Source organism: Rhinolophus hipposideros (genome assembly GCF_964194185.1).
Source record: "Rhinolophus hipposideros genome assembly, chromosome: 10".
In the NCBI taxonomy this organism is placed as follows: domain Eukaryota; kingdom Metazoa; phylum Chordata; class Mammalia; order Chiroptera; family Rhinolophidae; genus Rhinolophus; species Rhinolophus hipposideros.
Genome location: NC_138056.1, coordinates 73,925,762 through 73,950,853, shown reverse-complemented (window position 1 = coordinate 73,950,853; position 25,092 = coordinate 73,925,762). Strand labels below are relative to the sequence as shown.

General features: G+C 33.8%; 1 protein-coding gene across 6 annotated transcripts in view; it reads right to left on the bottom strand.

Moving 5' to 3' along the window:
- Nucleotides 1-5,796: 5,796 nt before the first annotated feature.
- The window catches only part of GRIA4 (glutamate ionotropic receptor AMPA type subunit 4), a 393,116-nt gene continuing 373,820 nt past the window's right edge, over nt 5,797-25,092 (bottom strand). For 2 of the 6 annotated variants that reach the window (XR_013994147.1, XM_081062106.1), the window contains 3 exons: nt 13,511-13,625; nt 11,136-11,270; nt 5,797-6,929 (listed from right to left, as the gene is read on the bottom strand). Coding sequence is in view for 3 of the 6 variants with exons in the window: in XM_081062106.1 (XP_080918232.1) it covers nt 6,765-6,929; nt 11,136-11,270; nt 13,511-13,625 (415 nt within the window). In the remaining 3 variants the exon portion in view is untranslated. Of the gene's footprint in view, nt 6,930-7,609; nt 7,693-11,022; nt 11,271-13,510; nt 13,626-19,662; nt 19,778-25,092 lie in introns of those variants that run through there. The other 4 variants (XR_013994148.1, XM_081062108.1, XM_081062107.1 and 1 more) reach the window with 4 other exon arrangements.

Here is a 25,092-nt window from a genome sequence, read left to right as displayed (position 1 = left end):
AGCCATGTAGAAAATGCACTAGAGGGGCATCTGTGAGACAAGGAGCCAGGAGATCTATTAGGAGACAATCATAGTAACAACAGTAAGAAGTTATGAGCTGTTGAATTAAATCAGTCACGGTATGAATGAAGAGTATGGGACCGAGGGAGGAGATATTTAGGAGATACAAGAAATTTAAGATGTTGACTAATTGGATGTGAAAATAATAAAGGAAAGGTGTTCTAGAATGATTCTCATGTTTCTAATTTAGGAAATTATATAAATGGTAGTGCCACTCACTGAGAAGCGAAATACAAGAGGAGGTAGGGATGTACAGTGAAAGATGAGGAGTTTGACATATTGCAATTGAGAAGTCAAAAAGGGATGACCTATAGGAAACAGAATACTGAGGGCTATGTTCGAAGATAGATAGAAATTTCTGCATTAATAATGTATAGATTGTAGACATCTTGATAATAGTGAGATCAACCAGGTGGAACATGTCCTATGTGAAGAGAATGGGGCACAAGATACAATCTTGGGTAATAACAGGGTTTGGTTGGAGGAAATAAGGAACGTAAAATAAGCTAAGAAGGAACAATCAGAGGATTAGGGGAAACACTAACGAAGAGATCAACAAAGAATGAAGAGATCAACTGGTTTTGTTCCATATTGAGAATGTTTAGTTAACATGAATTCAAGATATTTACTAGTGACTTTTGGATGGACATTTTGGTGAAGTGATGGAAGTAAATAGAGGAGACAAATAAGGGATTAAAGGCCATCTTTTCAGTGACAAGGGAATGAAAGGAAGGAGAGAACTCAGTCATCATCCAGAGTTAGATGAGAAGGTAAATGGTCATAGACCTGCTACATGTCTGTTGGTATGGGTGACTTAATAACATAGGACCAAAGACCAATGGGGAGTCAAGGAACTCCAGGACTATGGCTTAAATGTAGCATCTGCATTGATCTTGAAGTTGCTCAAGATGATATAAGAACTTGGGGTGCAAAGGAAGAATAAGCTAAATGCCACAGTCTTTGATGAATGTTAGGAAATGACAGAAAACTCAGCATACATAATGGGTAAGTAGGCAGTACAATTTGATAGCATGGTTAGATGATATACACTTCAAAGAGGAGGGATTTTTATTGATGGGCAAAGGTGTAATTACAAGGATTGTCATTCATTTTTTTTCTAAATGTGTAGTATATGAAGGATATAATCAGGAGAGCGTGATCTTATCAGGAGATTGGACAATGCTCAGGGGAGAGGTTGAGGATGTTGGAAATTTCTTTATATTGGGAGCACTAAAGAGAATGGTGGAAAGATCAGGGAGAGAGGGAAGCAGTGGGGAGATAAATGGGTAAAAAGATAAGTGCAGAAGAATATTGGGAGAAGAATGTGAGACGAGAGAGAGAGAGAGATTATTGGCATGAATTTGATGTGAAGCTGTGCCCAGTGATGGCATGAATGTAGGCCTCGTGGGTTGAAAGTTTCAAGTGAAACTCAAGTCAAAGTCAGAAGTTCCTGTCTAGGTCTGAGGTCCAAAGATTCAGAAGATCTGACCTGCTCTGACGGTTGTCTTAGATTTATGATGCTGGCAAACTTTGTACTTAGAGTTAGTTTGAAATAGAATATTGTTGGGAAGTGTGGTGCTGAGGAAGTCTCAGGCAGATGGAATTAATTAATTCCTCCAAGTTAGAAGCTTGAAACAGCACCAGTTTCAGGTGACTAAAAGATTAGGTAAATCTCTAGATGGAGGCAAATAGGGCCTAAATTGTTCCAAATACTTTCTTTGTTAAACAATGTTGAGAACCTTCACATTTTTGCAGGAAATTAGCTCAGGGAGTGGGCAGAAGTTTCTATATAGTCAATGATCACTAACTTTCTTCTTTTGTTTTATTCTTTTTATTCATTCTACAAATATTTACTGACTACTTAACTATCAACCAGTTGGGATCTCTAACTTCTTTAGATGGTCTTCATTCACTCATTCCTTTATTCATTTTGTCAATCAGTTCATTCAATCGTACATTGCAATATTGATTGCCAATGACTACAGACTTCAATGACTACTCAACTTCAGAAATAACTTTCTATAGACACAGCTTTTAGCCAGTACTAAATGTTTAGAAACTTTAGAAGTGTTGGTCAAATATATGAACTCTGAGGAGGAAATCACAATAATCTGCTACTTCAGCAGACTCTCTTAGTGTTTGGGGTTACAGGATTATAAAACTCCTAAATAACCCCTTAACTCAAGCTATGAATTAGGCATTATAATTTAAATTCTGCACTAGATTTATTTAACGATCTTATATATCATTTAATAATGATATATGCTTTATGCTTATTTTGCTGTTTGTGACACTTTACTGTCAGCACAGGTGGCCAAAAAACAACTATGTATGTATTCTGGATGTCCTCTTAACCTACAATCTTCTTAACCTATCATCAAGAAAGAATCAAATGAAGGTTCATTTTTTGCCACGTAGAAGGACAAGTCCCAACCTAGATTTCTGCACATTTCTGTGGGCAGGAGACATATTATTAGGGTTATTTCTGGCCTAGTGTCAACCCAAACATGGGATTTAGTATTTTCTTCTTGACTCCTTCCTTTAATCTGACCACAAATACCATGCATGTTATAGAAAGAAGAATACATCAAAGATTACACACCTAACAATGGAAAAATCATATGTCAGACATTCCTGTTCTCATAAGTGCATTTGGCCACCAGGGGAATCCTACTGGCCTTTTACCCAGATTTCTGCTTTCTTAATGTCTTCTTTCCCTTTATCTTTTATTTTTCCTCATTCCGCTGCCCACTGTTCCCCTCAAAGAAAATAAAATCAAAGCAAGAGAAACAAATAAGCAGGTTATTCTTTTTTCATGGAAAATAACTTAGTTCTCTGTTGCTTTTTGAGATACAGTTTCCAAATCTCATTTCTTTCTCTTCATAGTTTATCAAAATCTTGTCTTAAGGAAGAACAGTTCTGTTTTGAAAAGACTACTGGTACTGTTTAGAAAGTATATAAACACACCACCTATTACATTTACATGTGATTTTACAAATGCTAAGTACTCTAGCCTGCTGGCCTACCTGAAATGAAAACCTTTTTAGGAATGTGCATGAGAAGGCACACTTTTCATGTAGCATCATATTAATAAGTATAAGGAAAGTGAATCTGTACAATTTCAATTTGTCTTTTTGGAAACTCTCCTGGATGTTAACTTTCATTTAGTTCTTATTCCTATTAGTAATTCATTGTTGTTACAACTGGGATATTCTGTTTTCTGGGAAGATTATTAGAACATGTTTTCACTGATACTGGCAATATATAAAGTTGTGTTTATTCACTGACAAATATATATTGAACATCTACTACCATGTTTCCCTGAAAATAACACTGGATCTTATATTAATTTTTGCTCCATTATTTTTAGGGGATATCTTATTTTTTCATGTATAACAATCTACATTTATTCAATTACAGTCATGTCGTCTTCTTTTGGAACATCGTGATAAAGTACTAAATCCGTCCGTCTGGCTGAAATCTTAACTGGGGCTTATTTTCGGGGTAGGTCTTATTTTCGGGGAAACACGGTATGAGCTATGCTGTGGTGAAATGGAATGTGTTGACAGTCAACAGGTATGGAGACCAGAGCAAATACAATAACAATGGGGCTGGTATTTTCACTTAGTAGGTATTGAATTGTGTAGCAAAGTAGTTCTCCTGAGAGCTCTTTATATCTTTCAAATGTGGTCATTGTATATGTTTACCTAGCTGATGTATCTTCAAAATTGGCTTTGCCTGATTTATTCAGGAAATTCTGCATTAGATGGTTCTTGCTTGCTTAGTAATTGAGTTCTTTATGGAACTAAATGTTTTCACTTAAATATTTTTAACTTAACTTAAACATAAATATTTAAAAGTCACATTTTCTAGCTTTGTAGCACTTCCTGAGATTGGAAACCCTTTTTACTAATGTCAAATTTAAATTTTGTTTTTGGCAAAATTATTCTATAAGAAATATAGAAATTTAAGTGTTTAATAAATACTATTACTAATATAGAAATAAAGCTGTAAGAAATATAACTTTTTAACTTTACATCACGAATCCACTTAGACTTAAATAAAAGATATATTTGGAAGTATGACTGAAAACTAAAAACAGGGTTTTGGGTTAGTTAACTATCTTATGACAATTTTTCTAGCTAAACAAATTATTCCACTGCTAGGTAAAATAACATGGAATACCTTCTTCCCTTTGGATCAGAAAATTCATCAGGTCTTCTCCCCCTCCCCACTCCTTCCAGTGAGGTGGACGATGTCACGCAATCAGCCAACTTTCAGCCTTCATTTTGACTCATTATACAATTAACACGTACTCTGTTAATGAGGAAAGATGTTGTCTTTCTGCTTCCACTTAATCAAATTAATTCAATTCAATTCATTTATTCATTCAACAAATATTTATTAAGCACCTACAATATGCCAGGCACTGTGCTGGGTGCTGGGGATACAACTGTGAACAAGATCGACACAGTCCCTGCCCTCAAGGAGCTTACAGTCTAGTAGTTATACAGACAAGTACACAGGCAATTACAGTGCAGTATGGTAAGTGCAGTGATGGGGAGAAAACATGAAAAGGGCACCTAACTCAGTCTCATAGGTAGAGGTGGTAGATGGAAATCTTCCCAGAGCAGGTAAAATTCAATTTGAGTACTGAAGGATGAGTACAAGTTAGTCAAGTAAAGAGGAGATTGGGAAGAGTTATAGACTGAAGAAATAGTAAATGCGCAGTCCCATGTGCTGCTTTTGAGTTTCACTTTCAGTGGGGAAAAGTTGGATAGGGGAGAGAAAAGTCATGGAAGAGATAAGTAAGGGCCAGGTCATAAAGGGACTCAATTGTTCTGCTCATGAGCTTGGAATTTTTCCTGAGGGAACTGTGTGTGTATGTGTGTGTGTGTGTGAACAGATTAGAACTTTTAAAGATTGTTCTTCCTGCAGCACAGAGATTGAATGAGAACTGAAGCAAGGTGATCAATCCTTCACCTTTTCCAAGGTTATCTTCCATGATATCACACCCTGTGCTCTCTCTCCAGTCTATCCAGTTGCATACACTCCTTAAACAAGCCATTGACATGCACAGCTTTGCCCACTGCTCATCCATGAGGCTCTTAACTTCTCTACCTAAGAAAACTCAACTCATCCTTCAAGGAAAGACTTCCAAAATCATCCTAACTTGTGCTTTCTGCCGAGATCTCTAAGTATTGTGATGTTTATCTGTATTACAGTACTTATTCATTATTTCAAATGGTTCAAATCTTCTTTTGAACCATGTTAATTTAATCCATACATAACACAAGGTGATTTTCGTAAATAAACACGGGTATAGTTTTCTTCACAATTTCCAGTTGAAAACAAGGACTAATACTTCATTTATTATCTACCACAAACCATTATTAGTGCCTTCAAATTATTTGAATGGAATAATGAGAATGGGGAGAAAACCCAAAGACACAAGTTATTTTACGCAGCAAAATACAGTTAAGTAAAATTTCAATATACTGTTACAGGGTATGTTGTTGTTATGACAAAGATTCATTTCCCAATTCAAGAACTCCATCTTTGAAAATTTAACCTGCTAACGAGGCAAAGATCTGTAAAAGAGAGTAGCTTAATATGCAAAAATAACAAAGGCTAGCTACATTTTCCGATATGGCCCACACTTCTACAATCCCTCCTATAGTCTTATAATATCTCAAATAACTTTTATACTGAAAAGAAAAAACTTTAAGCTCTGTAGATATTGTAAGAACATCTGTTGTTTTATTCTTTTTGGTGGGTACAAAAACCACAATTTTGTACACAGAACAAGATTATAAATAATATTGATAACATGAGTGACCCGTAGTCTCTTTTGATTCTACGTTGCAGACTGATGATTTTACGTTACTGTCGTCTTCATTTTGTTTTTGTTCCTGGTAGTAAGACAAATGCAATCTGTGGACACCAACTCATGACAGAGTGAAGGTTACAGCAAACAGGAAGATGATGACCAATAACTTTTATAAAAAAAAGTCTCTAAAGTTTATTACAGTGATGGCATTTATATCAATTATTGCAATGTATTGTTCCCTAAGATGGTTAGAAAAAAGAATCGTGTTGTCCTCTACTGAATTTACGTCAGTTAAAAAGCAAGCATGTTTCAGTATTTTTCTCCAAAGTAAGTGTAAATACTTCCTCTAAATTTTTTTTTTCACAGGATTTACATGTTTGTATATTATTTTCTTATCACAGTTTAGTGATTTGTTTTCTCAGCTGGATAGTCTTCCATTGATTATATGGGTGTTCTGGAGACACAGGTTAGCATGTTCATTGACTTCTATAACTATTTCATCCCTTGCGGTGAAGACCAAGGCCTTTCTGAGCAAGAACTTCAGAGGTGATGAGCTAACTCGCAAGTCTGATTAGTTTTTAAGTCCACTCGAGTGAAAGTTGTTGCTGTTAATACACCCGTCCCAGCTCCCCCCACCCACTCCCCGAGAAAACCTAAATTGTGAGTTTTCCTGATATAAAATCTGAGTTTGGGTTTCCGAGCTGAGCTCATGCACACGTTGCTGCTGCTGATGTCCAGCGCGTTAGGGCGAACTTCCCGCTCTCAGCCAAGGGATTGATTTAGCGCAGACCCGCGCGTGGCGTGTCCCTCAGGGCTGCGTTCCCATCAGTCACCAACACAGTTTAATTAAGGCACTCAATTATTTTTTTGGTTTTTATGGTAGGTCCGATGCAATGACAGCCAATCCTGAACTTTGTCTGATTGCAGTTCCAGTGTGTACAGCCTTTGGACAGTCGGGCGTCAGGACGCGGCCATTTTCACCCACACTCCCAGTGATGGATAATCTGGCTTTGTTTCTTATGGCTTCAGAAAAGGTCAGCTGGGTTGCATGGAAAGGAAACAGAAAGAATGTGGAGTGTTACCCTATTTCTGGTTTTTTAACAAAATAGGGCACAACAAACACCAAACTATCAATAATTAGACATCTGCATTTTTTTTCATATTCTTTTGGTCATGTGAAAACTGGTTGTCAGGGAAAAGAAACGCTTAACTACAGGGAAGAATGAATCCGTCTAGCATTTGTGGTCGTACCTGCTTAAGAACTTATTCTAAAATCACAAACCTAGGTTTTGTTAAGCACATCTGGGTAGGACACATCTTTTAAGTTGCTGCATGCTATGTGTACCTTAGTACTTCTAGTCCAGCTTAAAATCTGCTTTACATTTGACACCATTCTTTACTTGAGTCTTTTTGTCTTGCTAGAAAATGTCTTTATAAGGATTTGTAAAATCCTTTTTAAGGATTATACTCTTTAAATTGTTGTGAATTGTCTAAACAAACTATATACATAGAGTGTTCACGACAGATATTCCTGTTCTCCGAACACAGATATATCCACAGACACTTTCATTCATTCACACCAGTTATGGACATGACCCAGAACAGCACAATTAGTGACAAAAAGTTCATTCTATGCCTACTATGAAAGCTAAGGCTCATATTTTAAGAAGGTTTAAGTGCTTAAAGGGGGTGTACTGAAAAGGGGGCATGTTTCAATACCTCGTGAAGTGTCATCACTGGGGAACTTCCCAGATTGAGGTTATGGGGTCAGGTGTCTGAAATCCTCATTAAATTCTTGTTCTCTGTCATATTAGGTAGCAGATAATAATATTACACAGAGGAGAAACAAGCAGTATTATGAAAATCTACTGTTCATTCATTACCTTACAATTCTTTCTAGAGCTGAATTTTAATGTTAACTCAAGAGGAAAATAAAGTAATGTGATATCTCTTATGTTTGTTATGGCTTAGATCATAACTTTCTCATAACTCATAATGTATCTTAATCCCCTGTTGTGAATTTAAATTAACCTAATGCTTTAGGTTATTCTGCCCTAGAACTTAAATAATTGAATAATTATATATTAAATAATGAAATTAATGGTTGGATTAGAACTGTTATAATGAAAAGGTTTAGAGATTAGGCACCCTGATAACTTTAGGAAATTGAAGTCAAATTGCTAGTTAATGACATATTTATGATAAAAACCAGGTCATGATCATAGTTCTTTTTTTTATAGTTCTGCTTTAGTGAACCATCTCAAAAATTAACACTTATCTTCATAATCAGAAGTCAGTATGCAATTTCTACAGAAACTCTACTACTCACTAAATTAAAACAAACCAAGACCAAAGTCTGATTTTATTCAGATTCCCTTTTATTCCCTTTTATTCATATTTCTTCAGATTCCCTTTCAACATTTAATATTAAGTAAAATAAATAATTAGTTTTTTTAAAAATTACTGCTTTAGTTTTGTTTCATTTTAATTTTTCTGAAGAGGAAATATTAAAATACAATTAATAAAAGCAGTGTGATTTTTTTTTGGAGGATTTTTTGCAGACAGCTTTTGCCGTAAAATCTATTTTTGATTGCCTTTGTGAGGAAAGGAAAACATCCAAAGCAGGAAAGATTCCCTATAGTTTTGAATAATTTCTCCTTCTCTAGAGATTAATGCAACCGAGTATTAGTTAATAAACCTTTGCCACCTCCTTATTTTCTCTTTAAATCTTAGCTTTCTTAGTTCTCAGCATTCTTATTTCCTATTCTTATATCTCTCGCTTCTTCCATAAACATCATTTCTGTTCATTTTGATGTGAAACTATTGAGGCTGCTCAAACTGGAAAACTTTCTTTAAAATTTTCGTATGGTCTGCATCTGGTTAGATTTTTGTGACTAATGGCTATGACCTTAAATATATGTGTTCCCTTTGAAGGCTGATCACTTTCAAAGTAAATGTTCTACCATATAGAAACCAGGTTGCAGGTTTTGTTTTTGAGATTCTGGGACAATAATATGTAAATTATCAGTTGTTTGCATAATTATGGCCAATAGAGTTTTTGAAAGGAAAAAGTCATTTAATATGAGAGTGTGATAAAAATTGATTACTCACAGTTTTCTCTGTAGGTGCAGATCATCTCATTTACCCTGAATGCCATTGAGCTTTTTAAAAAGTCATATGTATATGAATGCTTTATTTTTATTTGATATTTATTGTCTTAAAAGTTCAATCCTAGCTCTAAAGGCAATTCATGTGATGAACTACAATGTCAAGTTTTGACTCCAGAAACATTATACATGTAAGTTGTATATATATATAACCTGGGAATTTATATATCTATTTAACAACTTCCCAGAACTTTGTAATGAACTGGCATTCATGAGTATTTCTTTTTAGAATTTTCTAATGCTCTTTTTCCTTTTCTTTGCTTCCCTGTCCTTGGACCTTTCTGATAGCTGGAATGCTTTTGCTATGCCAAAGGAAAGTCAGTTTTAATAAACTGGTTAAAATTTTTATTTAAGTCTTCTTGTGAAACTCATCTCAGAATGAAGTCCAAATAATTGGCTCTGAAAACTTGTCAGGTACTGTTTTTCTCAGTTCGAGAAAATCTCTCCTCAATTCCGTAAATATTAAGGTGCAATTATTCATATAATGGCCAAGAGATCTTGACATAATCCTAGTTATTTATTTATTTATTTATATTTCTGCTATTAGAAGACATGCTCACAACATTCTGATCTGAGTGAATTGAGGGTTTTTTTCTTAATTCTTTCCCACAAAAAAATGGGAAAGAACCACTTTGGGCTTACCTACGTGCAGTTATTGATTTTGAGATTACAGATTAAACCAGTTAGATATTGGTAAAAAAAAAGGATGCTTTTGCTCTTCATTTTAAGATACTAACGTATTTCAATAGCTTTCATATGAATAAATAAATATAGAAATCAAGCATGTTTACCTGGCATAACCTCAGATGCACATCTCATTCTTATGAAAATTATACTGGGTTTTTGACCGTAGGGTAATATCAAGCACTAAATGTCTCTTGTGGGTTTAAAAGCTCATTTATTATTTTAATCAGAACGAGCAGCCAATTCAGTTGGCAATTACATATAATTTTAGAAAATGCATTTTAGAGATTCGATTTTAGGAAGAACAATAAAAAATGCTGTTAGATCTTATTTTAAAATCACTTTCTGTCATTAGAGGAAAAAAGTAGTGGACATTTAGATTCTTAAAAAATGATATCCATCTTCTATAGTTCACTGAATGCCTACAATTTTTTATTGTGACATGATGAGAGTATGTGAGTAAGTCAAGCTGATCTGGCTTACTTAAAAGCAATTGAAGTAAAAAATCCATAACTCACTGCATTTTTATCTTTTACTCAGTTCCTCCTAAAGAACACATATATTGCTGACATTTCTGATGGAGAAACTGCTATATTGCCTAACATGTCTGCTCACCTTAGTGATATTGTGAACATAAAAGTTGAATTTCATCTAATAAATGTGAATTGTAGTCAATATTCTGATGATCACTCCTGCCTCAAGGTCTGGCTCAAGGACTACTGTCAGATGAACAAAAGCCGAGTTTTACTCTTTAAACATATAGGATGATGGCTAATATAAAACAAATTAGAATAGGAGCAAAAATTCATTGAGCATTTGCTATGTGCCTTGCAGCTTTTACATCGTGTATTGTTTCTCAGAAAGGGTTTTTCAGAAAACCTTATCTGGAAGCGGTTTAAGCTTTGATCATTTGAATCAGGTTTTATGCTTATTTTGTTAGCATTTATTCTAAAATTGAATTATTCCAGAGAAGATTAGCCTGGTCTGTGTACAAGGAAATCCAGATCTAATTTCCAGCTTCTGTCAATTTTTGGGTGAAATAATACTGTTTAAATCATTTCACAGAGCAATTCTGATCCTTTCAATGCAGATATCTATTGGCAACATATAGTTTTGAACAGTACATCTGCAGCCAAAGAAAACCGAACCACTTTGCACTGAAGTTTTAAAAAATAGAAAGCTCTAATTAGAAGCAAGCAATACCACCACTGGACAGACAGGTCACAACACTGAGTTTACAGAATGCATCACCCACTCACTGTAGTAGGCCCTAAGTCCTACCCCTAAATTTTAATACTTTCGGTTCCATATACGTTGTAACCTTCTCTATAGGTTGCTAAATTCTGGGTATTCTGCGAGGAAGTTGGGTTAAAAGTCTGTGCACTCTTTGCCACCTTCATTCTCTTCGCTTCTGCCCTGGACTTGTAACAGAACTCTATCAAAGCCACCAGCATTGCCAAGCCCAAGCCGCCAACCAGAATGTAGAAGACGCCTGCTACGTTGCTCAGGCTCAAGGCACTCGTCTTGTCCTGTTGGGGATAAAGACACTTCAGTTAACTGTGGAAATGTCACATCCAGAACATAAAAGAACACATGACATCCAAACAGCTAATTAACACAAATGCTAGTTTAACCTAAAATTATTTACATGTATAAATCACTGATGTAGGTTTACAGATTTAAACATAAAGTTCATAGCTCTCAGAAGAGAAATTATGATTACCAATAAATTGTGCATAATTATATTCAATAAAATCTGCAACATGTTAATTATTATTAAATATGCAACAAAACCCACTATACTTAGCCATAATAAGCATTTATATATTTACATAGGGTGGCAGAAGTGGGTTTATTATTGTTAAGTTTGAAAATGAAATATTTAAAACACAATTACATGGGAGAGGGACCTCTTTTGGCTTTCCTGTCATTGAAACATACTTTTAATGTTTGAGATTTCTCTTGAATAAATCTAACTTCACATTTCCTATTTAAGGAGCTAAGGTTTTTTTAAGCTAGAAATTTCACATTTTGTTCATTATTACTTTACCAAATATATGCAAATAATATGCTAGTGGACACATATATTATTTGTTCTTTCAGTCACGTCTGTGTGGGAAATCTTCTGGAAAGTGTCACTTTTACATATTATGTACTATTTAGGAATAATTATATATACATCATACTGAGGTAACTTTTTTTCAAGATAACTTTTTAAAACACACAAACTATTTGGTCAATTGAGAAATAAATTACATATGGACAAATTTATAACTATTTTTATTGATTTTAAAATATGATTCCATTACCACTTAAAAACCCTTAATCAGTTAATATTTTAGACATATCTCTAGAACTTTAGTATATATATCTCATAATAAATTCAGAAATAGACAAACAAATGATTGGAAGATATTAAAATTGTAATAAGAGTTCAGAACTTTTTCATAAATTGTAAGTATGTATATTATATAACATTATTTAAAAAGTATTGTGGGTAGACTGCCTGAAGGATGCCCTCTGGCCATCATATCCTCAGCAGTATGTTTCATGTAAAATGTGATTTAGACACTTAAATAGTTTTATTAGAAGAGTGCGTAATCCAAAGAGGTACAATGTACACTGTCTACTTAGCCATGACATCAACTTATCGGCCTAAAGTTTAGGTAACTTCGTTTTCAAAATCATCACTCAATTATTTATGCTTCTCAGACTTTACATAAGGATTTGGGATAACTGTTTCATTATTTGGTCAAGCTTGTCTCATTCCACTCTGGTTCAAAGGCAGACACAAGTGATTAAAATACCGGGAGAAACCCTAAAAAGGGATCAATTAACTTTACTTTGTTTCTTAAATTAGCTGAGTTTCTCCTATTTAAGCCAGTCATTTGTTTAGTCTTAGGATAATCAATATGTATATATATATATATATATTTTTTTTTTCTTTCTAAAAGAAGATACAGAAAAAATAAGACTCCAAGAGTCCTCAGTTATGGCTTTTAGGCACTGTTACTACATTCTATTAATGAGTCCGATATTTAGATTCACTGATACATTGTTACTTTTTTCTTTAGAATGAAAACACAACTGTTCCTAATACTATTTTCTTTTGTATGCAACAGAATCAGGCCTATAGTTTCCTGCATTGTTCTAAAAAGAATTCATGAATAAAAGATGTTAGAACTTGAGGATATTATTCAGAAACATTGATTTAAATCATTTTGATAGATTTCGAAGGTTCATTCTGTCTATCTGTCAGCACAAAATATAATAAATAGGGTCTCTTCAAACTAAAGTGGAATGGTTGGAAATATAATGACAAATAAGATATATTTAATATTTAAATTCTTTTTCTGAATGACTACTGATCAATTTCCCATTTCTTATTTTGAGAATGCATCCATTCCTGAAATAATAAATTTCATGGTCTTTACCTCCAAAACAAACAAAAACCTAACCCAAAATCACTGCTTTTATTAGTGGTACGTAAGTTTGAGAATAATATAAGGAATTTTATAATTTTATATATTTTTGTAGTTAATTTAAATTTATTTAAAAGTCTTAATATTGGGGAGCAGGTTGCAATTTCCTGAAAAGACAGTCCTGTGGCTGAAATTTATACTAGCTTCTAATTTAGGCAGTGTATAGAGAAATGTTTAATTTTTAACTGTTTCCATATACTTTTTTTTTTTTTTTTTTTTTTTTTTACAATTGCTCCCATTTACTGCTTTGTGAACACAAGAGGAGGTCCCGAACTGCAGCGACTGACCTTGCTTCCAGAGTCCTTGGGTCCACATTCACCTTTATCGTACCACCATTTGTTTTTCAGCTTGTCTAAGACGCCTGCCTCACTGAGTTTCAAAACGGCAAGGTTTACAGGAGTTCTTCACGTGGAAAATAACATAAATAACATTATATATGTTATTTTATGTTATTCAAGTAAAACTACATTAGAATCGCATGGCAAAGTGACAGAGCAGAGGCCACAGCAGATGCTATGTCTTGTACTGTAGACCCAGGTTTAGAATCAGACATAAAACTGGGGCCTGCTCCATCGCTTTAGGTAACAGGCACATACTGCTAGGGAGGATTTTTAAATAAAATGTATGCAATTACTGTGAATCCAAAACTATTGGCCTGAGTTGAGTTTCTTGAGAGTTTCCAAATTTCCCAATATAAACGTGAGAGTCATTCAAAATCCAGAAGTTCCTCCCCCCCCCGCCCCGCCCCTTTCATGAGGTAAATGGCTGCAGGTTGACAGACAGACTTAAATAGAAGCTAGATAGGACTGGTTTCATTTCTCACTTGCATTATGATTTAGCTGGTGGTATTCTACTTTATGCAATAAAAGGATGTCTACAGTGCCCATCATGAAATGATTTCCTTCACCACTCTCACCCGGGCTGAATTAAAAGAGGAGGGTGATTCAAGTGTTACTAAGGGCCCCCTCATACAGAGGAAGGTCCTTATAAACACATATGTACATTATTATTTTAAAATATAAGGCCAGACTGATATTTTCCTTCTAAACTACAGTATTTAACCTACTTTCACCAGAAGCATTTTTCATTCATCTCATGTCTACCTTATTAATATATTCTAAGTACAAAGGGAAGTGATTATAATATACTATATTAATTCTTACCAACACATACATGATAGGTTAGGGGTAAACAAGATTTTTATCAATAGACAATCTCCTCGTACTATAAAATTCTTTTTTTTTCCCTACCCTCTTTGAGTCTTTCAATACTAAATGTTTTATAAGGAGTCTCAAGGAAGAAAGGGTCAGTCATCACTCAGCATCAATATTCAAGGAATCTAAGAATTCTTTCTGTTTCCATTCCCATGTTAACCTCTCAGTGTATAAAATAAGGGGCAAGAAGATGGATGGGAAGCAGTGACTCCTAGCATCTTTTGTTGTTGGTTGGTTTTTGTTTCTTTTTTGCTTTTACAAACACTCAGAGACTGGTTGTATTCCTCTACACATTGCTAAGGCGGCCACAATTATTTTGTCTGGCCCTATCTCCCTAATGCCTCTCATCTTATAGGAAATGTTGAGTGCATTTGGAGAAACACAGCATGTATTTATTTGGTTACCAGGGAATTAATTCTATACATCTATCTAAACAACTAGGTAATGCCCTTGTAATGATGATTATAGTGATAGCTAACATTTACGGAGCACTTATGTACGAGGCATTGTTAAAAGCATTTTATATGTTTAGTTAGTATTATCACCTGTGTGTTACAAACGAGGAATGAAGGCACAGAGAGGTTAATTCATCTATTTACACAACTAGGAAGTAGCTAAATCAGGATTTATAATAGCATCACTTCATACTTGTGTAATAAAAAACATTAAAACAGAAGATTCAGGAAATGGGGTTTCTAGTTGAGTTTTCTGGTTAACAGTAAACTACAACCCATTTATTTTGTACTGTTGGTTCTGAAAAATGTTTCTAAAGTATAAGTTTTTGTTTATCTGGTTTCTGAATACAATTTAATTTTTGTATGGATGTTATAAGATCTTACAAAGTTCATTGTTCCATTTAAAAATATGCATTTGTCATATTCCTAGAATATTGTGTTTTGGATTAAAATCTAACATCAGCATGATTTAACACTTCCTATTAAAAACTTAACTTGGGGTGAGGATTATGGTTAACTGTGGTGCTTGATTAATTTTGTTCCAATCTAGGGGTTATCTATACACTCTGTTCCCCCACCTCCCCACTTCCCCCCTAACCTCCGTTTATGAAGTGACTTACAAAACCACCCCTGGGGTTGGTTGGTGAACTGTGAGCTCCTTTAGAACAAAAGCCACAGTTCATTCATCTTTGTAAAACAGTATTTACAAGGATGTCCAACTCAGAGTAAGTGCTCGGTAAAGTTCCTACAGTTAAATTATTTTGAATCCAGAACAAGCATTCTTTTTAAATTTATACTATTAGTTTTTTGGTTTCCCAGCCCAGCTTGCTTTTTGCTTTTTAAACTCATTTAGGTATATTACGTTAGCCTATATTGCACTTCTTGAATGAGGTGCCCTTGGAGGAGGAATTAATGTGGAAAAAAGAAGGAAAATGAAAGCAGTTTCCTTCAAGTTTCTTCTAAAAGGGGTGGTTGAATGCAAAATTGAGGATTAAATAAAGACTGCCTTTGGTTTATCTCTCTCCCCTTAAAGTCCCTCTTTCTCTATCCCTTTTATTTTTCCCTTGCCTCTTTGCCCCTTCTGTTACTATTCACTCCAGTAGCCTGGTTTTAGAGAGTAACATTAGACTGGAATTTTAAATGTTAAGAGATTTATTATAAACCAAACTTAATGATCAACTGGTGGAAAGTCAGGCACTGAGCAAGGAATTCATTACTGGGAGATCCTTCTTCCGAGGGTTAGCTTCTCTTACTGGTTTTTGTTTATCACAAAACTTTTTCCCTGCTTATGAATTCATATACTCCATAGTAATTCATTTATTCTTGCATTGGTTTCCATGGCTTTGGTGGATGGGGAGTAGGCCACGTATAACATATTTTAAAGTCAGAAATGGGCTGTATTCTTCAAAGTGCTAAATTAAAAACTGGGTATGATGTGATCTAATATAATTCCTGAAGAACACATTGTTTGATAATAACATTTACAAAATGATTTTTATATGAATATCCACATCTATGAATGCGTCTATTTATGTATATATATGTAGAATAAAGTGTAAAACAGAAAAAAATCAATATTTTTATAGATCAAGGATGATTACAGGCACGTGCCAAAATTTCCAGATAGAACCACCTTACATTAAAATTGGCATAACATTCTGCGTGTGGTTTGTGCTCAGGCTAAATACATCAGATTAATCAAAGGGGAAAATGAAGTTTAGCCATTGCAATGATGTTTTTAAATTGGTTCATTGTCACTTGGTAAATTTGTTATTTCATTCACAAGAACGAGTATGAATTTCTTATGATCATAAAAAGACCACATTGCAACTGTATCACCATTATCAGATGTGTAAGTTTTCAAACAAATGAATTTTTTGTACCCTCCAAATCATGCCTTTCCACTTTATTTCATTTAAGATATAAGACCTATTTCCTTGCTTCTTTGGTAATTTTTTTTACATTTCAGTGTGAAGCCTCTTAACCCAGGGCTGCCATGCTCAGAACATTCTGGGAATGGGTATCAGGTGAGTGGGATACTATTATACAGCCCTGGGGTATAATTGGAAGTGGCCACAGTGGCTCTAAAAAGTTCAGTTGTTGGTTATAATAAATCAGAAACTCCTTGAGGAACAGGAGGGTGGGTAATTCTCTTTTTCCCCACAGGTTCCGGTTAAAGCAGAAGTTTAATAAATTTGCTGCTGAATAGAAGGCTGAAGATGTCCTCCCTGCTTACAATCCTGTGAATGACAGGTGGGTCAATTTTCTCTTCCTAGGAACTATCCATGTGTGGAAGAGCTTTCCGTGGTTTTCCACTTATTTTTTGTCCTACGAAGATTCTGTATTTGAAAATCAGATAACACCAGATTTCAGCATGTTTGCGCTGAGATCTCTGAATGGACACCCCTCGCGTGTCCACCCCAGTGAACTGGCAGTATTTAATTGGTTCGTCTGCTTTGGCTTTACATTCAGCAAAGGCTTAAATTCTGGTTTCATTCTCCAGGTCAGCACTTTTGCTCCTTATTTTCCCTCTTTTGAAGATCAAGCTAAGTGGGAGGGGCAAGGTAAGTTTAAAGACAAAATCATACCTATTTTGTACCTGAAAAAGGTACAAAACAACAATGAAAAAGCAACTGCCTCCTGGTGATTTACTTTGATCTGAGTTAGTTTAAGCCATTTAAACATAACCTTTTATTACAAATTCAGATTAGGGCATTTAGATTGTAACCACTCCTTCTCTTGGTGATAAATATTATTACATCGATATACAACCTATTAGGAATGCTTTTTCAGTATGAAAACAAAATTCCTGAGGGAAAATAGAACATAATGCAATTTCATTTTGGGGGAACATTTTAGGTTAATTTTTCATAACATTTTAGAAAATTACTTGTTAAGATGTGAAATATCATTTTGTAGTTCATGTTTAGTGGAAGTAATGTACCGAATACCTATGAGAACAAACAGTTGGGTTTTTGAAAATTACAAGTTCAGATTCAAATTTATTTCTTTGGACAACAAATATTACTTAGTGTTCATTATGTGCCAAACAAAGTGTTGGATACAAACAGATTAAAATCCAACAGAGTTGTCCAACCTTATTTAAATAAATTAAAATGACTTCGTTTCTGCTTCTGCTTGCTTATTTATTTTCCCTCTGGAAAAAGTCTAATGTACACTAAAATAGGAAATCATTTATTCATTTTTGTGGGAAATTTTATCTGTTAAGCAGTGTTATGCTTCCTTTCTATTTATGATAACAAGTTGAGGTTTTCAAGTAAAATTTTTCTAATGGAATAGAATATCCTTGCTTTTGTTTTCTCTGGTGCTATTAGAACATGTTTTCTAACATTTCTAATTTCAGTGGAGGAATTTGTAGATTATAAGTGTATACTTGAGTATATTTCTCTGTATATATATATATGTATGTATATACATATATATTTATTTATATTTTTATGGAAACTATCAGTACATTCTAGGCAAGGTAGGGCTCCAAAATATCAAAAGAATAATTACTCCTTAAGAAAACACCTCCAATGGAGGTGTCCTGAAGGGGAACCATCCCAGCGGAAGCCCGAAGAACTCTTTCTAGCCTCTCTCTGCTCTTTTTCTCCAAGAACTCAGAGTCTCTCTCTGAATAAGGATATGGGTGATCCGGATTGGGCACACACAATTCTGTTGTTTCTTTCTCTTTCATGCCTCCATCTGTGGCCAGAATATTCATTTGGCAAAATTTATCCTCCCTCCTCCTAGGGTAAGGCTAGTTATTAGCCAGGAATATACCAGTTAGCTGAATTTGAAAGTCTCTTTAGATGGGGAAGTTTGTAGCATTGAAAAAAGGTGAAGTCAGTCAGCAGCCATCTGACAGTTACTCCCTGAAAACAGAGCGTCATTGTGTGGGTTGGGTGTCCAAGTGAGAGAATTTATATAGACCAGTCAAAAACCTGAAGAGAAGTAGGACTTCTCGTTTTGGGCAATTCTCTAGATTTTAAAGACAAGTGCACATACTTCTAAATTTTCAACATTCTTACATACCAATTAAAGGTATGTAAGAAAATAAAATTCAGTCAGAATATTCCCATTTCTGGGTTATTTTAAGTTGATGCATAGTGAAAAAGGGTTCTGAGACACTAGATAATATTTTCTTTGTATACTTCAGAAATTTAAAAGAAAACCATTATTTTAGCTGGAAATATGACAGGGATACAGGGAAGACAAAGGTGAGTTGGTCTTGTTTTTATAGCCTGATCTATTTCACATGACTATCTTTGATTTATTGTGTAACTTATTATTTAACAGAAGTCTGATTTAGATGGAGAAATGATTTTCCAATAGGTACTCTAGACAGATCTAGGTGGAGTCAGGTTACTGCTGTTACTGCAGAACATTTCACAGGAATTCTGTTGAAGAAAACAAGAAAGACATACCCTCTCTGTTCTCCCTCCTTTCTTCGCTAAATGGCTCTTTCAAAAACTAGCATCCCTTACTGCTTTACCAAAACCAAGGTTTATAGGACTACAATGTCTGATCCACATTTTCAAAGCCAGAGATTTTTCAGAAACTATTTTAATTAGGTTGGTTTGTGTGTCCCCGAATTGATAACAGTTGCAAATATTTTTGCTTTGACAGTAATTGCATACTTAAGTTTGTGAAGGGACATGACTAGCAATTCTGGTGGTATTAGTAGGCCCAGGCTCCAAGTCTCCCAGCAGATGCACCTATTACTTTACATACTGTTTACCCGCTTTTGGTGACATTGAGGCTAACCTTGGAGTCACCTCCCCCGCTGCCACATTCTCCTTTGTCGTACCACCATTTGTTTTTCAATTTGTCCAAGAGGCCTTGTTCATTCAGTTTTAAAACTGCGAGGTTAACAGCATTTCTTGAAACGATAAAACATATTTTGTAAGAAACTGCACAGCTGTTAAGATGTTAGAAGGAATGAGGTCTTAAGCTCTTCTATAAGCTTCTCCCAGTCGCTAAATAAACCTCTCATTTTGCCATCTTGTAGCCCCTTCCACCAGAGTCCAAACCAAAGGCAATTGTAACTAATTTCAAAGTGTATTAAACATGTAGTATTTAGTGCTGTTCTCTTTCACAGTTCATTTATTGTCAAATAACCGCCATCATCATCAACCGATTACATGAACTTTTTTCACAACAGTAATATCTTAAATTTACTATTAATTGAGAAAGAATTGTCTTGAATTCCTTTACCTAGAATGTTAACAACCTAAAAGAGTCTGAAATGAAAATTTGTTCCCAGAAGGAAAAACATAATGGCATAAACAAACCATTAAACCAGCCACTAATTTTTGTGTACTGATTTCCTGACAATAAAGAGTATGGTTTAATTATTATTCCCTTTATTATTTGTGAGAGTTGAGTTTGAACGTTTGCTTGATTTAGTTCATCTCAGAATCTAGGATTTCCGTGTTTGGTTCAGTTTCCTGGCCTGGAAATCATAGGATAGTCAAAAGAAAGGTAGTAGCAGCTTTTAGGGAAAAGGTCTTAAATTTGAATTATATGTTTATTCTTAAAGGCATTGGATGCTGTTTAGAAACTAGGATCACATAGCCAATTTGACTGTTTAAATTAAGTAATTATACCCTAGGAAGTCATGCTGCATGTGAATGTAGACTTGACAAACACCCTAGATTAGATTTTCTCATGTTTATCTCTGTAGGGGAATAGAGATAGCATATTCTAATTATTCTCTAAAAGGATTTAAAAAAGTGTCATAGGCTTTTGCCACCCACACATTTGGTTTCTTCCTTGCTTTCAAGTTACAATTTTTATGAGGAATTACCTTTTTCAAGAGGTTTTCCCAGCGTTTAATGAAATTTCTGTTAAATCTAGGGAACGGCTTATATACTGAGAGAATTTGGGTACAGTTTGTGTTATGCTATTTGACAAATACTGAGTTTGGGGATTAGTTAATGCCAAATGAATTATAAACAAAATAAACAAAACTGCCCCATATTAATGAGTAGCACTTGAACATTGATTTGCAAGTGAAATGGCATTCAGTTGACAAATAAATAGTGTTGCATATTTCACCACTAATCAGCCCCTTAAAGTATTTATTCTCTTAAAATGTGTTTGTAATATTTCAGGTAAATGATATTCATTTTCCATGGTGTTCATGTTGTGATGGTCTGGTCCACTTGGAGAACAAACATTTTCCATGAGTAAGCCATGCACTTTGAGAGTATTAACTGTTTTTAAGAGTTAGACTGCCATTCACTAAATGCTAATAAATGATCTGTTCCCACATTCCCAATTAAGTGCCACATTAGTGATGTGAAATAGTTAATATACTTCCTGAAGTAAACAATAAGGTTTTCAGTTTAATCACCAAAAGGACCAGACTGAAATATAGGCATGAATTCAGTAATTCAGTAATTCAGTAATGCTAGACATCTATCTTTTTAAAAAAATGCTGTTGGGAGAAAGGAATTGTTTTATTTTGTGTCCACAAGAAATTAAATTTGTCTTTCAATGATTTCAACCTAACTACTAAAATTTTTATTTGGAGGAAATTATTTTATAATCCTCTATACTTTAGCCATATATATATATATATTAGTTTTTTTTAAATGAAGTGGTATCCAATTATTTTACGTGTTGGTTTAGACCATTCCTTTCATAAAGCTAAAACCGTTTCATGAGAGGGTTATTTAACAGGGTTATTAGCCATATCCAAAGACAGTTTCACAGCACAATAGGAAACAAAAAAGCAAAATAAAGGAATGGATAAGAAAAAAAGGCTTTACATTGAAAAAATTGTTTGGAATAAAGTTTTCTACAAAATTATTTTAAGACATTGTTTTTCTAATATCATCTAATAGGCCATGTAAAAACAGTTTAGTTTCACACTGCTATTCATATATGTGTGTGTGTGTGTGTATATATATATATACATAGATCTATATTTGGTTAGTATAATACACTTGACCAATAGGTAATTCACTGCCCGATTCACAATTAATCCACGTTTTCCTTCCAGAAACGTGTGGTTCCTCAATAAAGTCTACTTTATACTGTGATATGTAAAATTTATTTTTAAGAAATGATATATAGAAGGCATTTAGTAATTCATATTTAGAGATAGTTTTCAGGATTTCAAGATATCTTTGCCTGTTTAAACTGCATGTTTTCTGTAATTATCTGACTAAAGATGCAATATCTAGGTCTAATGGCCTCATTAAATTTCTATTTAAACTGCAGCATAAATTACATATGTAAGGACCATTTGAACATCTGTTCTATTTTATGAAATGCATTGCTATTACATGTTATTAACAAGAAGAATCATCAATTAACTCAAATATATATATGTAAAGTTACTTCACTCATTTTGCCAGACTAGATTAAAAAGTATTTTTTTATGCAGGTAAAATAAAAAGGAACTCTGATGGAGTAATTGTAAGCAAGCTAAGGAAGTCATAAGGAGTCAGGGCTTGCTGCAACACATTTTATTATTGCTTTGGAATTTCCTTCATACATTTCAGACATAGATTTCAAAATCAATGTCAGAAACACACACTATTAATAAGGGATATTCTTGTCCTCATTAAGCATCAGAGAAGCTGTAATAGTGGTCTGCCAAGCAGATGAGATAGAAGAAAAATATTGTGGGTTTTTTCTTACATTAATTTATTTTATTTTATTAGATGCAGCTTTTCCAGAATAAACTCAATTGAAATGGATTGTTTTCAATTAAAATTTGAAGAGAAGTGAAACAAGTGACCATATTCTTGCTGGATGTGTAAACCCCATTTAAAAGCCCAGATGTATTCACAATGACCTTTTATACATTGAAAAAAGACCCAGGTAACTTACTTATTTATTTGTCTTTGTTGTTTATGCCTTAAGGAAACTCTAGGTTAAAAACAAACAAAACAAAACAAAACAGAACAAAACAAAACAAAACCCTCCCTAAATAGCTGTATCCATAGCGGTGAGGTGATGGGGAACTTGATTCAGGGTTGGAAAGAAAACACTCACCTGGACAAATTCCAGGACTTCTGGAAAACGCCTTTTATTCCTACAATTTCCTTTGATTGAATCCAAGATTGGGAAAAATCCATTCCTGATTGCTAGCATTTGGACCCATTTTTGTTACTGAGAATCTTGTTGAAATACCACATAAAATGAAAGCTTTGGAACGGGACCTACCAGACCTGAACTTTTCCCATTTATTAATTTGGGATAAATTAATCTAGTGCAAAGTAAGATATTCTTATTGAAAGCATGCTTAATTCAGGCTGACATATTTATCTCTTACCCTTTACCCTTCCATAAATAATTTATCACTAAATTCTATAGATGTAGATACGCTTTTATGCTTCCTTTTGCCTTATTCATTATATTTACTTCTAGACCGTATTTCTTATAGTGTAGTTTTTCCGTTGGTGAGGTTTTAAAGTTTATATCCGATAAAATGTCTACCTAAATAAATAGGAAAAATTTTTAAAGGTTAAGTTTGGCATATTTATGATTTCCTAGTTTTGAGAATATTATTGTAAAGGACAAATATATAAGGTCTAGGCTTATGTCTGCACATAGAATACTTAGAGCACATATAGTTTGTAGAATAAATAATTTGCAATATTATGTTTAGTCTGTTGAAAACAAATTCAGTTCCATTTTAATTCAATAAGATGAATATTTCATTGCTGGCGATGATATCAATAGAATATGAATTTAATGCAGTTTTTTTATCTACTATATAATTTCGCTAGTGCTTTATTATCCTTATCAGAAAGAATCAATTAATTATTATATACATGCAAAAAGTCTCCTCAGATTTACGTCTGTGCTGTCCTGATGGAAGTGCTCTTTTCATATTAAACTCTCTGTAAAATTTAAATATCTGTTATTAAAATGTCCAGAATATTTATCTAAATGAGACTAGGAATTTTTTTCATAGTCCCCAATACATCTTAATATATTTTTTAAAAACTTAAAAATTGTGTGACTCAACAAGAAATTATGTAGACATATAAGAAAATCTCTTTAAAATCAACAAAGGACATTGGTAGACAATTCATATAAGAAGAAAGACAAATCATAAAAATAATCCAATCTTACTTGGAATTAAACGAATGTGATTGAAAACAATGTAAATTCATTTTTTTGCCATTCATATTGGGAAAGATAAAGTCAAGATAATGTTCAATACAAGCAAGGATTTAATAAGATGGGTATTCTCAGACTGATGATAGAATTAAAAACTGGAAAGAAATAACATGGCTTTGTACAACAAAAGCTTAAAAACAATTCTTACTCTTGATAATTATTTATAGTAATTCCCCTTGAGGAATCAATCTTAAGAAATTAATCAATGATGTTGACAGAGTAACACAATAAATCTCGCAGTATTAAGTTGATGCAAAAGTAATTGTGGTTTTTGCAATAATTTTTAACCTTTTAAACCTCAATTACTTTTGCATCAACCTATATATTTACATAGCAAATATATTTATGTAGCAAAACACTGAAAGCAATTTACATGCTCAACAGAAGGAGAATTCAGTAGATTTTGGTGTACAACAGTGGTTCTCAAGCTTGATCTGAACATCAGAACCACTTATTACAAATACAGGTACTCAGGTCTAATCTTACTGTATCAAATTCTTTTGAAGTGGGAGCAGTACATCTACGTTTTACAAAGCTCCCAAAGCTTGTATTGATAAGCACCAGTAATCCATATGACTGAATGTTTTATGACCATTTAAAATTTTTAATGACGGGAAAATTCTTATAGTATAACGTTAAGTGAAAAAAACAAATTTGTATATTTATTGTGATCTTAACTGGAGAATGAAATATTTTATATGTATGTATATTTATAAGTGTTAATGGAAAAACATAGCCATGGAGGGATTCCAGTTGATTTGGATTGTATTTTGTTCTTTATGCTTCCCGACTCACCCAAAATTTTCTGCAAGAGAAGGGATACTTTAATAATCAGTAAAAAATAAACAGAAATCCCTCTCAATTATTTTATAATATAATATCTAATAGAATTTTATTGTATGTGAACCAAAATATACCGGAGGTGCCAAAAAATGTATACACTTGACTTGTATTTACCTTTTGTTATTAGTAGATATTGAGTATTACAATTTTAATACAGTCTTTTTCCTTTCTTAAAAATGTGTCTACATTTTTTGGCATCCTCTGTATATT